At 36.6% G+C, this 15,100-nt stretch overlaps 1 protein-coding gene across 9 annotated transcripts in view; it reads left to right on the top strand.

Moving 5' to 3' along the window:
- The window catches only part of PGAP1 (post-GPI attachment to proteins inositol deacylase 1), a 79,689-nt gene that overhangs the window by 61,320 nt on the left and 3,269 nt on the right, over positions 1–15,100 (top strand). For 6 of the 9 annotated variants that reach the window (XM_078848005.1, XM_073306280.2, XM_073306277.1 and 3 more), the window contains one exon: positions 13,963–14,103. In XM_078848005.1, the coding sequence (XP_078704131.1) occupies positions 13,963–14,103 (141 nt within the window). The other 3 variants (XR_012154346.2, XR_012154345.2, XM_073306282.2) reach the window with 3 other exon arrangements.

Below are 15,100 nucleotides of genomic sequence, written 5' to 3'. Positions count from 1 at the left end.
GCGCTTTTTTTTTTTGGATCATCTCTTCTTATGAATAGGTTGAGGAAATCCAGTACCAACAGTCAAGTTACATCATATGCTCCGTACAGCAGTAGAGCCTAAACCCATTTGTTCTATTGTATTGCATCATTCTTGCCTGAAGTGCCTCAGTTAATTCTGGCTTGTTTTTAAGAGTCTTTTAGTTGAGCTGGCTGGGAACTCTAAGTTTATGCAATGACTTTCCAAACTGAAAGTGTGAGGTGACATGACAAACTGCAGCACCTTACTTTTGTCAGCTCATAAACAAGCCACTCGCCCAAGCTATCCATGAACCCTTAAGACGGCTGTAAGTATGAATAAGATAACAGTAACTAACTGTGTCACCATTACTGTTATCAGTAATGTATATGCTGGTTTTCTAATCTTAACATTTATATAATGCTAGGCTATTCATAGTTTTTGTAAATCAGAAAAGGTCTTTGGACAAACAACACTCTGAAATTTGATTTCTACCCAAATGTATGTATATGACACAAACACTCCTAGTATGCTGTGTGTATTTGTAGCCAAATTCTGCAGTTCTTTATCCTAAAACCTCATATTCAAAAACAGAGTAGAGTAATAATATTTCTAGTTTTGGATGATTGTGTAATGAGAGAGAGAGTAGCAGACCCATGTAGAGTTTTCGGTAAGCCATTACAATCAAGTGAAATCTATTTATCCTAGGTTGGTCTTCATTGCTGCATATTGTACTGTTTCTAGCATCCCCAGGCCTGATTTTTGCTACTCTGACCACTGAGTAGTACTTTATTCTGCAAATAGATCCATTTACACTGTTGCAGTGGTTAGATATCCTCACTGTTAAATATTTACTTCCTGTTTGAACTTTTCCCGTTTAGCTTCCAGCACTATCTTTTTTATGTCCTGGTTTGCTAAATAAGACCCTCTCCGCCCCCCTCCGCCCCCCCACCCCTTACTATCAGCGGGGTGTGTGTAAATTCTTGTGCACTAAAATTAAATGGCCTCTTAACTTCCTTTTGAATGAGATAGTAAATGAGTTCAATTTATTTCTCTTATTGTAAAATGAGTTTTCCAGGCCACAAATCATTCTTGTTGCTGTTCTTCAAATCCCCTCTAGTTTTTTAAAACCCTTTTTAAAGTATGGACACCAGAATTGGCCACAGTATTTCAGCAATGGTCAAATCACCTCCCTCCCTGTTCGTAAAACACTTCTGTGAATGAGGAGACTAAAGCGTGTCTTTAGGCTTATTTCTGTTGATTATGGCCTTCTGTGGGTACATATGAAATGTTTATTTTATAAACTGCCATCTACATAGCATATATTAAGACGTTATGAAAATTAGAATAAAATGTTACCCTATTTTAAGTAAACTATTCATTAAATAGCAAGTATAGAAATGTATTTTTACTGCTTTGTAGGACCTCACATACCATCTGTCTCAAAATGAGAACTGATGGAAGTCAAACCCAGACTATTACTGTGTTTTCCTAAGACAAACATCTGAGCTGTTGCTATCCCAAACCACCGTCATAGGGTATGGATGGAATACCTTTCACGTTAGGTAGAAATTATACAACTCTTGCATTTATTAATGGTGTAGTTTATATAGCAATGTTGTTTTAGCCATGTTGGTACAATGGATTAGAGAGACAAGGTGGTGAACTGTTATCTTTTATTGGACCAACTTTTGTTGGTGAAAGAGACAAGCTTTCAAGCTCCACAGCTAAATCAGCTGTGACACTCTGAATACCTTTCCCAGACCTGAAGAACAACTCTGTGTAGCTCAAAAGCTTGTCTCTTTCACCAACAGAAGTTGGTCCAGTAAAAAGACTATACCTTATCTACCTCGTCTCTCTCTAGTTTATGTAGAGCAATACCTTTTCTCAGATGAGATGATGATACTCATAGGATTCCCATACAGCAGTCTCAGGCTGAGTGTGTTTTACAGAATTGTTAAAATCTTTGGTCTAGATTTTCAAAAGTGACCAATGATTTTTGTATGACCAACCTGGAATTCCTTTTTGTGACTTAATTTTTTCAGACTGTGCTGAGCACCGACCCTCTGCAAATCAGGCCCTTTTAGAGTTGTGTACATGTATATGTTTGTTTCTATTAATGCAGGTTTAATTTTGCTTGTCTCTCTTGCTTTCTAAAAAAAAAAGACACAGTTTCATAAGGTATAAAGAATACACTTTTTATTAAATTTCAGTTTATTTTTCTGTTAAAGATCCTATGGGTTGGATTGAGAGTCCTTATATTTAAAATGGGGAATAGGGGTAGAACCAATAATCTTTTAAACCAGCACAGATGTAAGTGAACCCTCTGTGAATAATGGTAAACATACCTATGATACCTTATTAATATACTGTGTTCCAACATTTATGAAACAATTCTGAGAGATGGCATGTGGAATATGTTTTAAACATGTTTGTTGGAGTCAGTTTCCAGTTTATTCTTGTAATTTAGCCAACATTCGCCGCCTCTGTGCTTGGAGGAGAGAAAGCAGTCTGAAAACGGCATTATCTTGTGATATTTTAGGGGCAGTCTCCCTTTTAAAGGTGAAGATGGCTGTTGACATATAGGGGAATTGGGACCATGGAATTAGCCCCCACCGCAAGAAAATAGTGTCCTGCAAATTTAATGGACTAGGGACTCTCGCCGCTTTGAGAACAGGTCACTCAGGAGCCATGCTGTCTTCTAACTTCTGTTCCCCATCTCTGGTGGGAATAAAAGCTGCATGGAGGGTATTAATATTGCAATATTATTTGCTTGCACGTTTCCAAATAGATCTGTCAGATTTGGATGGGTGCATGCCACGTAGAGAGCAAATGTTCCTTAGCTGAACTTCAAAATCCATTCAGTGAATTCTTAAGTGTGCTTTTTGGCTTGTTTTTATAAGCTTTCAGAAACAAAATCGAAACCAGGACAGGAACCCAGGAATAAAATTAAGTAACTTCAGTTAAAATACAGTAGAATCAATATTTTGCAAATGGGCTATAACTAGAACTTTTTAGTAAGGTGTCCCCAGAATAAAGCCCAGTATCCTCAACTGTTCTTGACTTGATGCGTATTGTCTTTCTTGTCACTGTGACCAAGCATGCAGGTATTTTCTGCACTGTCTTCTCATCCTGCAATAATTAGTATCTGCTCTGTAGCTTCCAATTCATCATGTGACCATAATGTGTGATGATAGAAAGGAGAACTCATATGACTTTGGTTGTTAGCTGGGTCTTTTCAAACCAATGTATCTCAAAATTGAATGAATATTGACCACAAGGGGTGGTATCATATTTATTCAAAACAAAACTGGACTTCTGCAAGCTAGGTATCAGCATCATCCTAAATAGGGCTTGGGGTGGGGTGTGTGTGTGTGTGTAGGGTTGTTTTAAAAATAATTGTGGGAACTGGAGTTTCATTTAGAATTATTTTTAATATTCAGCACAGTTTAATTTTTATCATTTAGGGAGCTGATTCAAATAGCAAGCTATTGCACATTGCAAAATGAATGGTATAGTAATACAGGACTGAGAAATAAACTAAAAAATATTCTATCTATAACACAGTAGGAGAAATTGGGAGTGCTATGTGATTACTATAATGGAGCATCTGCATGGAACAAAACAAAATGTAAGTTAACCCAGCCAGGCTACAGATGAGCAGTCATATTAAAAGTTGCTGTTGAACAAAAATCACAGTCTTGATAATAACATGAATCAGATTTATATATTTTATTTAAGGGTTTAAAAAGTTACTGCTTTTATCAGTACCATTCTTGATACAAAGTCTGTTTTTTCTGTCCCATTGCCAGTAATAAACACCTCAAATACCAAGTGACAATTAATTTATTATATTTAATAGCTTTTGCTATATCTGCTTTCTAGTTTTTGACAGGAGAGTATAAATACAGTTCTAGCGTCTGTGAACAGATTTAAACATTAATGGAAAACATAACTGATGATCAGATGTCTTTCAGTAAAATGATGAGAGATTACTTGCATATTTGGACCTCAGTCTTGCTTGTGATGAGAGAAAAGAGAGTAGCCATTTTATAGACATTAAATCCTGCAGCTTAATAGAACTGCAGTGTGCTTTTTTGAGTGTGTATTTATATAATAATGCTTCTACTGTTATAAATTGTTAAACTACTAGAGAACTGTTAACCACAAAACAGCCTAAAATCTTGAAATTCATTTTATATTTCATATTAAATGTTCGACATTTGTTCAGTTTTAGTGTTAGACTTTTTACATCCCGTTTTGGAAAATAAGTGAGCTAGTTTTTACAACACTTAGCACTGTGTTGTGAACTGTTTAAAAAATGTTCATTACCTTAGCAAAACATGCACATTTGCCACCAAAGCTGTATATAACTGTTATATACCTCTGGATGTTTGTGCCAATGATCTACATTTAACAGACAAATCCATACTGGACTAAATAAAATCAAGTTTTTCTACTTAATTTTTTTAAAAAAAACCTGGAACTTTAAGATAGCATTCAAAATGAATAAGTATTTAAAATCTATACAAGTTTCTTTGAAAACCTTTTAGAATGGTAGTACTTTGATATATTTTCTTAATAATGAAAGAATGCAAATCAAAGTTCTTAATTTAAAGAGTCCTATGTGTTTTAAAGTTAAACTAAATAAAATGTATAAATTTGTACCTTGGAAAACCCTTACTACAGTATTTCTGTGTTTTCTAATAATTTTTAAATTACTTTAGAAAAAATTCAGCAGCCTTTCTTTAGTCAGGCAAATCTGCCTGGGCCCCCAATTCTGCAAGCTACTTAAGCATGTGCCTACCTGAATTGAGGCCTAAGTAAGAACTGTGATATTTGGCCCTTTATTTGGATTCAGAGTTATGGCTTGATCCTGCAAACCCTTACATAGGTAGTCCTGACGCATGAGTAATCCCACTTTACACTCTGATCTTGCAAGCATGTCTGCATGGGCACAAGGCCGGACTGTGTGGAGCTTCTTGCAGGTTCAGGACCATAGTCTATAAGGGCTTATGTCAGTAAAGGTTTGCAGTATCATTCCCTAACCCTAAGGCATATTTGTGCAAACACTGTCAAGCGTTGTGTTCAGAATAATAAATCTAAAACTAGTATCTTAAATTTATGCAGGATCGGTCCATTAGAAATCAGTGCATTGAAGCTTTGTGTGTTCATCATTATACCAACAAGAATTTCTTTCCATTTTCTGAAACAAGTGAGAAAATGTTTGAATTTATTGTAAATCTGAAAAAAATGTATGAGGCATTTTGATTTTTAGGTTTTTTAATTTCTGTTGCTGCGTTTGACTATTAACTATTTTATTCTGGTGGAAATTAAAACTTTAATATTCAATTATGTAACTGCAGTTTGAGAACCATATTGGAGATACTTCAGTAACTGACAGCTATAACATTACAGCACTCTACAAAGAATAAAAATGACACACACAATTAGAGTGCCAAACCAAAATGAAAATTACATAATATTTTCTCACTATTTAAACAACTAAATGAACACACTGCAGTTCAAGCCTGTAAACTTCGGTAGCCTTTGATTACATTGTGAAAGTCCATATGAAGTTGTCCAAAGAATTTTTTTAAAGTATGGATCATAACTGAAACTTGATTGAGTAGCAGGAGAGAGGGGGGTGTTACTTTCTTACTCTCCCTGTGTTAGCTGTGGCATTCTTGGAGGCCTCCACTATTTTTTAAATACAACTAAATTTTCTTTACATTAGTTGCTTTGAATCCAAACCTTAAAGGCAGGAAATTCAGAATTGTTGTTTACATTAATTCCTGAACTCCTACCATTGTGACCAAAAAAAGAAATAACAAGAAAGAAGTATAAGCCTCAGGTGTGCATCTTGGCTTTTGTTGCTTTTTGTGTCACAATCCTAACCCCCTATAGAAATTAATTGTAATTATATTAAGATTTTATTTTTTCCCCTAGAAACCTTACCTAAAGCTGTAAAGACCACATTAACAATGTACACTTAATATCTGGGCCTGTTTAAAAGCAAAAGGGTATAATACTGTAGTGTTCCCATAAGCATTGTATAGTGAATTATATTTCTGAAGAAAAATTAATTATTTTACATATAACCTGCAAAGGACTTTACAAAAAATAGACTTATGCCATATTTTGGTTCTTTCTGATCCATTAAAGCATTTCAGATCCTTTTATTCATTTTTGGATTTAAATTTTTTTTTCTAAGAATATGAGGACAGTCAACTGTGGCTTTTCTGGCTCTTGCGATAGGACCTACTGGATATCAGAAGATTGTTAAACCTCACTTTTTAATTGAAGGGGCAGGGACGTTGAATCCAGTACAAAGATGACCTTTCTTCAAAATGTTAAATAGTCATTGGACTTCAAAACTTTTATTTTTATTAATTCCTGTTTAAATGGTGTGAGTAAAAATCTTCTATCAATCACTTCACTTTCACTTTCTTGACTTTGTTTTGCTAGTTCCAATCATTGTTCCTTTCCAAGCTAGCCAAAACCTGAATTTCTAATATGAAAAACCTTAAAAAAATACCACCGCACACCACCTACCAAAGTTGAGAGCACCTTTATAATCATAAAGAACCAAGAAAAAATTGAACAAGCCCAATAATTTGTTTCCTTTGCAGATCGTCTTTTAATTTCTCCTCCAAATGCCATGATAGACTCTTGCCCCTGCAAAATATCAGTTCATACTGTTTTAAAGTAATTACAAGAGCTCTTAAAAATGTTGGAAACCACAAACAATTTTGGAATTTTTATAATTTCAAAACAGCCTAATTGATTTTTTGTAAATTTTTTCTTATAGTTTGAGATCTTGTATGGTCAGTTTAAACTTGGCATGAATGTTTTTGGTGGAGTTAACCCCAGCAGTTACAGGTTTATAGAGACTGTTGACAGGGTCTTAACTAAAGTTGTGGGAATATTGAGGCTATAATCCATTATCATTCTTTATAAAAATGATTGTAATTGAGTTCTCAACTATACTTTATGCAATATATGATAAATATAAATAGTTAGGGCCTGATCCTGTGAGGTGCTGAACACACCTTGAAAGATGTTGAGTACATTACTGAAATCCAGTGAAAGATGAGAGCTCTCAGCACCTTGCAATATTGTGCTCTTGGAGCCTAGTCCTTTTCTTGTTGACATCAGTGGAAGTTAGATTTGAACGGGAACTCGTTTGCGACCTTCATACTGTCTGAAGGGTCTATTCTGTGCAGTATGTACTCAAAATTTAATTTTTACTTGTCTTTTCCACACAAATGTGCATGACTTTTGTCCAGCATATATATTGTATTAAATACACATCTTATTTTTGTGTATATATTTTTTTATGGTACACTAACACTTGCATTCATATAAATGGTTGTAATTCACAAAAAGTGCCACCTATTAGTCATACTGTGTGCAGAGTGTTGTGAATGTTGTTACCTGTATTTTTCCCCACACCATTGGGCATAGTGTTGAACATTTGCCTTCAGTCTTTGCTCAGGTATTGATGTGAAGCAGTTTAGTGCTTTTCTTTCTAAATTGTAATACGTGGTATTCTAAGTATTAGGAAGGTAAAATAAAAAGAAAATAAAAACAGTGAACAAAAGAAGCCTATGTATTAATAACATTACTTGGGGAATTATGTAATTTGTTTGTTCAGACCTAAAGAGTACTTGGCTTACTTGGGACTTGAGAGGCAGTAATTATCCTCCATATAGAATAGATTTCAAAATGTTAATTTATCCTTAAGTGGTAGGCACACATCATCTGCCTAACTCTCATAAGAGAAAACATAATAAACTGAGATGATGCTTGCTGAAAAATGTAACTATTCTTTCCTCACCTCTAGTCTTTCTTCTTTCCCAAACTATTACTATTTCACATAGTATTTTCTTGTACATCGATTATAACTATAGTTTTCTCACCTTTCTCTCAGCAGCCCTGGGTCATGGTGGGTAAGTTAAGTTGCCAAAGTTATTTTATCACAGTTTGGCAGGTACCTAGTGCAGGTACTCATTCAGTAGGTGTTCTGGCTCCCCAGTAAACTGGAATTTGAAGTGGGTTAGGAGAAGCAACACCTAAAGAAGGTGGGGAATGGGGTAAGAGCTCTGAACCCATGGGTGGGCAAACTTTTTGGCCTGAGGGCCACATCAGGGCATGGAACTGTATGGAGGGCCGGGTAGGGAAGGCTGTGCCTCCCCAAACAGCCTGGCCCCTGCCCCCTATCCACCCGCACCTGCTTCCTGCCCCCTGACTGCCCCCCTCAGAACCTCTGACCCATCCAACCCCCCTGTTCCTTGTCCTCTGACCACCGCCCCTAATCCCTCCCCCCACCCCCGCTCTCTGTCCCCTGACTGCCCTGACCCCTATCCACACCCCTGCCCCCGACTGCCTCCCGGGACAGTGAGGTAACTTTGGCTATTGGACTCCTAGCTTCTTTGTGGAGGATAGTGTGGTTCAGTACAAAAGAGAACTTCCTGACAGATTTTTGCACCTTATTTAGGATTTTTTTATTTGTTCAGATGAGACCTGATTTCATCACAAAATTGTTGTATGGGAAGACAGAGTCAGAAATGCACCAAGTCTCCTCTTTCCTTCCCATAGTTCCAGCAGAGTTTTTACTCATTTAACTATAGAGCTATATCTCCTACTCAGAAAGTATCATCCTGGTGTATATACAAGAACAGTAGGTTAAACGTAAGTAGACTCAAAGTCTACGGTTAAAGCATTACTTATTGTCAACTACCTTTTGCAAATTGAAAATATAATCAAAATTTAATGTATATTCCTTTGTAACATAGCTTACGCTTTGAAAGCAGCCTGTTCAATAACAAATGCCCCATATCAAACCCAATGTATCTCAAATTATCAACCCACCTCTTTCTTTTGTGACAAAAGGGAAAAATAGTGTGACATGTATGCAAAATATTCATGCTTTAAAATATTCTTCAGTTTTAAGGTGCAGGCATAGAATCATTCAAGTGCAGGACTGGAAGGGACTTCAGTAGGTCATCTAGTCCGGCCCCCTGCATTCAAGGCAGGACTAAGTAATAAACCATTCCTGATAGGTGTTTGTCTAACTTGTTCTTAAAAACCTCCAATGATGGAGATTTCACAACCTCCCTAGGCAATTTGTTCCAGTGCTTAGCTAACCTGACAGGAAGTTTTTCCTAATGTCCAGCCTAAACCTTCCTTGCTGCAATTTAAGCCCCTTGCTTCTTTTCCTATCCTCAGAGGTTAAAGAGAACATTTTTTCTCCCTCCTCCTCGTAACAACCTTTTATATAGTTGAAAACTTATGTCCTCCCTCAGCCTCCTTCAGACTAAACAAACCCATTTTTTTTCCAATCTTTCCTCATAGGTCATGTTTTCTAGACCTTTAAGCATTTTTGTTGCTCTTCTCTGGACTTTATACAATTTGTCCACATTTTTCCTGAAATGTGGCACCCAGAATTGGACACAATACTCCAGTGGAGGCCTTACCAGCACAGAGTAGAGTGGACAAACTTCTTCTCATGTCTTGCTTACAACACTCCTGCTGATATATCCCACAATGATGTTCGCTTTTGGGTGTGGAAGGACAGTGTTACACTGTTTACTTATATTTAGCTTGTGATCCACTATAACTCCCAGATCCCTTTCTGCAGTACTCCTTCCTAGGCAGTCATTTTCCATTTTGTATGTGTGTAACTGACTGTTCTTTCCTAAATGGAGTATGTTGCATTTGTCCTTAGTGGATTTCATCCTATTTATTTCAGACCATTTCCCCAATTTGTCCAGATCATTTTAAATTTTAATCTTATCCTCCAAAGCACTTGCAACCCCTTCCAATTTGGTATCATCCACAAATTTTATAATTGTACTCTTTATGTCATTATCTAAATCATTTATGAAGATATTAAACAGAACCAGTCTCAGGACCAATCCGTGAAGGACCCTTCTTGATAGGTTCTTCCACTTGCCTGTGAACCACTGATAACTACCCTCTGGGAACTGTTTTCTAACCAGTTATGCCACCCACCTTATAGTAGCTCCATCTAGGCTAGTTTATGAGAAGGTCATGTGAGACAGTATCAAAAGCCTTACTAAAGTCAACATATATAGCACATCTACTGCTTTCCCCCATTCACAAGGCTGTTACCCAGTCAAAGAAAGCTATTTGATTGATTTTACATGATTTATTCTTGATAAATCCATGTTGACTATTACTTATCACCTTATTATCTTCTAGGTGTTTACAAATTAACTGCTTGATTATTTACTCCATTATCTTTCTGGGTACTGAAGTTAAACTGACTGGTCTGTAATTCCCTTGGTTGTCCTTATTCCCCTTTTTATAGATGGGCAATATTTGCCCTCTTCCAGTCCTCTGCCTTTAATTCCTGTCATTAGGGTTCCAATTCAAATATATAATTGTCAATATTTCTTTGAAAAAAATTAATAATTGAGATATTTCTATGGAAATGACCTTACTTACACACTTTTTATGCTGCATGACAAAATGCAAAGTTTTCTTCTGATGTTTGCTTCAGAGGGTCTCAGTGTTTTCCATTCCATGACCACACAACACAAAACACACCTTTGTGACACTCCCATATTCCCCATCTAGACGTAAAGAAAGAGGAAGAGTATCACAATCCGCAGGTTGGGAACCCCAAAGACTATTTGGATTTCTAAGGTTTTTCTTTCCCTTCTTCAGAGACCTGGTGGTGTTTTAGTGGACTCTGATGTGGTTTATACTGGGGTTTTGTAAAGTCAAAACCCTGTAACTCTTGTTTGGTTTTCTTTGATTAATAATTAAGTGATTGTAATTTTGGTTAAAGTAGTAATAAAAATCATTGATAAAGAATATGGGATAAGTATGAAGCCTAAGACCCAATGAGCCTTTGCTTTAGCTGACCACAGAAGCAGCTATTTTCTCCTGGTCCAGGTACTGAGAGCTTTTATGGGATATTTTTGACTCTTATTATATTCCTGTTCTTGGAATGAAATGATTTTAGTTCACAGGCCAACAAAAAATATGTAACAGCAGTTATTGCAGGCAGTATCTCCTTCCACTCTGCTCGTTGCCAAAACAAACCACTAGATATCTCTTCACATCTGAGACAAGTGATACCTTTGGATTCGCTCCTGTTGCCATTAGAGTCAGAGAGATTTGCATTGACTTATACAACCGTAGGATCAGCCACAATCAGGGACTGGCAGGAGTACAAATATCCCCCCTCAGCCGCCTTCCAAGATACTAGGTGAGATACTAGGTTAGAAAGCTAAATTACGATACAGGAGTTCATTAATGCAGAAGTAGTAATGGGCAATTTCAGATGTTTTATTTAACAAACATCTGTTTATAATGGACATTAAAAAAATTTTTCAACGCATCATTCAAATATTTTATTAGTCATATTCAATTTAGTCTGCATCCAGTACATCATGCAGATAAGATGCCCACATTATACGATAATAAAATAGACCACCTGAAATTGCTTCTATTCTGAAGAACTATCTTGATAGTATGTTTGTCTATTCATTTCTGGGGTTTTTGGAGTGAATGCAGACAGAAAAGCAATAATGGCTTCTACTGGACCAGATCCTAAAAAATGAGATGAACTAAGTATATTTACTTTTTCAGAACACATCAGAAATGTTTTATTTTTCCATATTTACTTCAAATTATTTTTCTCACTTGTTTATATTTTTAAAATGTTGTTATTTGTATTACAGTAGTGCATAGAGGCCTCAACAGAGGGGAGGGCCTGGTGCTTGGTGTGCTACAGATGCTTAGCAAAAGCCAATCCTTGCCTGAAGCCCCTACAATCTAAATAGATAAGACAATCCCCATGTTACAGATAGGGAAGTGAGGCACAAAGATTAAGTGACTTGCCCACGATCACGCAGGAAGCCAGTGGCAGAGCCAGACATTCAATCCAGACCACCAGAGTTCCAGTACTGAGATCTCTTAGTCAAGGAGCAAGGTGGCCAGTTAACTTTTTTCAATAACTGTTTCTATGGGGGGAAAGTAAATAGCAAAGGCAAAGATGAGTTAATTATTGGGTCTGTTTATGTTCTCTTTCTGGTCTCATTGAAATCTGTAGAAACCTCCAGGACAAACACAGCCTCTTCTGTGTCTAAAAAGAGAGAAACTCTACAAACAAAACTGCTGAGTGAAACTTGGTGAATGCCCTGGAACTGGCATGAAACCAGAAGTTTTCCTCACTACCGGACATTGAGGTCCTTCTCAACTTCTATCTGCCTTATATGAGAAGCATCTGTTTGACAGACATATAAAGAGTGTGTGGTGTGTTTGTGTGTGCTGTGACTAGCTTATTCGGTCAGACTGGTTAATTTAAAATAGCTGAAACCCCATGCAGTTTACTCAGCTGTTTCTCCTGTTGTTGCTGTCCATGGTGTTGATCTGAAAGCCAGAATGCATGTATTTAAGAGCTCAATGTCTCCAAGCTGCCCACAGATAACAAAAACAATCTAGTCTAAATATTATAATAACTCCCAGTGTAACCTTATAAGATAATCTATGTGCTAGGTACACACATTACTATAGATAGCAAAATAATGCAGCTGGAATTTTATTTGTGTTAGTGATGTCAGAGTTCCTAGAGCCATAGATCAGTGTCTTTAAAAAGTTTAAATCTCAATAAATAAAGATACACACCTACTGATATGGCATTTTATACAAATATTTATCATTAATAATAATGGACTGGTGCTAAAAGAATGACCAAGATGCCCAACTTGAAAAATGACAGTTTAGTGCAACTGCTGTAACTAAAATGTTCTTTAAACTGTAAGGAGAAAAATATATGAGAACTACGATCAAATGTCATAGCAGTTTTGAACTGATATTATTGAATAAGAACAAGTTAAAGAGTGTAGTCCTTGTTAGAATCTTTGTCTAGAATACCTTGGAATCATCCACTCTAGTATCCCCAGATGCAATCTGTAAATGAACGCCGATGATATCAGGTTAATATTTTCATTAAGGTGCTAAGATTTTGCGTCTTGAAATAGACCTCACCTTGCTATCTTCCAGCACCAGGAAATTGCACCATATCTAGCTTATCTTGGAGATCCTTGTGCCAGATAGAATTATCTGAAAAACAAATGTATAAAAGTAACATTTTATTAAGCTTCCACCATCCCTGCAGGAAATTTCTTATTTTGCCATCCACAAATTTTCAGTGATGTGGCTGGATGAGGCGGGAGGGCACTGTGTGCTGCAAAATTTAGTAGCAACAGGCCTTAAGAGTATCAATGATGAGATTCTCAAGGGTCTTTGTCATGGATGGAAATGGAATCATTACTGCAATACTACTAACGTCATTGGCACCCACCCACAGTCAGTCCACTAGCAATATAAGTGGAGAGATCAGTCTGTTTTGCAGATTATAGACAGGCTAGCCAGGAAGGGGCAAGCCAGAGCCAAACTTACAGGTAAGCTTTATTTAAGGAGAGAGTGAGAGTAAGTGTTTGGGTATTTTTATGTTGCATCAAGTTGTAAAATGTACTATATTATTAATTTATTATTTCATATATTTACTATATTTAGTTTTTCTCAAGCAGTTTTAAAATTGGGCTATCTGCATTTTTAATTATATTGCTATATTTTCCTCAGGGCACACAAAGATCTGCTGCTGTAACAAAATGATTAGCTATTTTAAAACTATTATATGATGGAAATAGAGAGGGGACCAGTGTCACAGAGGTAGCAATGGAATGGGAAGCATTTCTTTAGGACTAATCTGTTTCTCAAGATACACTAAAGGTGGGGGGGGGAGGGAGAAAAACCACACACACACTAATATATATTCTCCAGTAGGTAGATCCTCCTTGTCATGGACTGATTGTTTTAAACCATTTATCCGCATTAATTATATGAAATGCTTGCTTTCATGTGTCAGTGGTGCATGTTTTATAGAACTCATGCAGTCTGATTCTTTCCCCCTCTCATGTGCAGTCTGCTCATCTCTCCAGCATGTGTAAAGTGGCACTTCTGGTTCTGTGCACTACGCTTACTCTGAGGGGGTTGGCAAAGGGGGCTCCGCTGAGGCCAGAAGAAAAATGGAAACCTCTGAACAATCCCAGAAACCGAGATCTGGTAAGGAAACCCTACAGGAAACACTGTAATGAAGCCCAAACTTTGTGTTTCACATATTTAGGTGTCTCATTATAAGAATTTCTTACCTTTTGTAGTTAAAAACTTCAAAGTGAAAAGGGAACCTCTTAGCTAGTGTTAGTAACTCTGCTGTGCTCTGTATGGTCAGCGTCAGCAGCCACCTGCACATGCTTTAATCTAACTTGAAGAAACTTTCAATTTCAAATACTGTACATAGGTATGAGGAAGATCCATGTGCAGTACACATTAATTTTAAAAGAGATGTATTTTGATCTATGAAAATAGAACTTGCTTTATCCAACAGAATAGGGGTGCTCTGTGTGTTCTCCTAGTCCTGTTCTTGTTGACTGTATAGATAATATTGCTTAAGTCAAATGCTAAACCATGGTTTGAAAACACAAATATATTCACATCTGACACAGCACCTTGAATGCTTTAAGATATGACAGCCAATTAACAATAATGGAGAATATTCGATTACAAAGGATTATTTATAAGGTCTTATGCAAAAGTTGTGAGAAACATGTCAGTGATTAGCAGCAATGGTTGTACTTGTTTGGAAGGTGACCAAATATAAATTAAAAAAACCCACTAACTAAAACCTAGTATTTTTTAAATATAATGAAGACTATCCAGCCAAAGGATCAGCTCAAACCAGTTGCAGGTGACTTTTAGGATAAATAAAATTGTACTGGAAAACCTGAGGCTACTCTGGCTGTTGCTAGAGGCTGTTCTTAATGCAGGTTTCACTGTGCGTCTTTTCTAAAGAAAATGTTAGCAAATTGGGCAGCATAATACTCTAATCACATTTCTTATGAAGATCTTAGAGGCTTTACATAAACTATACTCTTGTATATTTGGAACGCATATCAGTTTGAGGGACTTCCAGATATTGTAGGCTGTTCAATAAGCTTCACAGTTAAGGTGTACTTCACAGTTAAGGTGTACCCTAAAGCCTAGGGATCTGAAGAAATAATTT

The sequence above is a fragment of the Lepidochelys kempii genome, chromosome 11 (assembly GCF_965140285.1).
Source record: "Lepidochelys kempii isolate rLepKem1 chromosome 11, rLepKem1.hap1, whole genome shotgun sequence".
NCBI lineage: Eukaryota > Metazoa > Chordata > Testudines > Cheloniidae > Lepidochelys > Lepidochelys kempii.
Note: the sequence above shows the minus strand (reverse complement) of the source record. Positions and strands in the feature narration are given on the sequence as shown.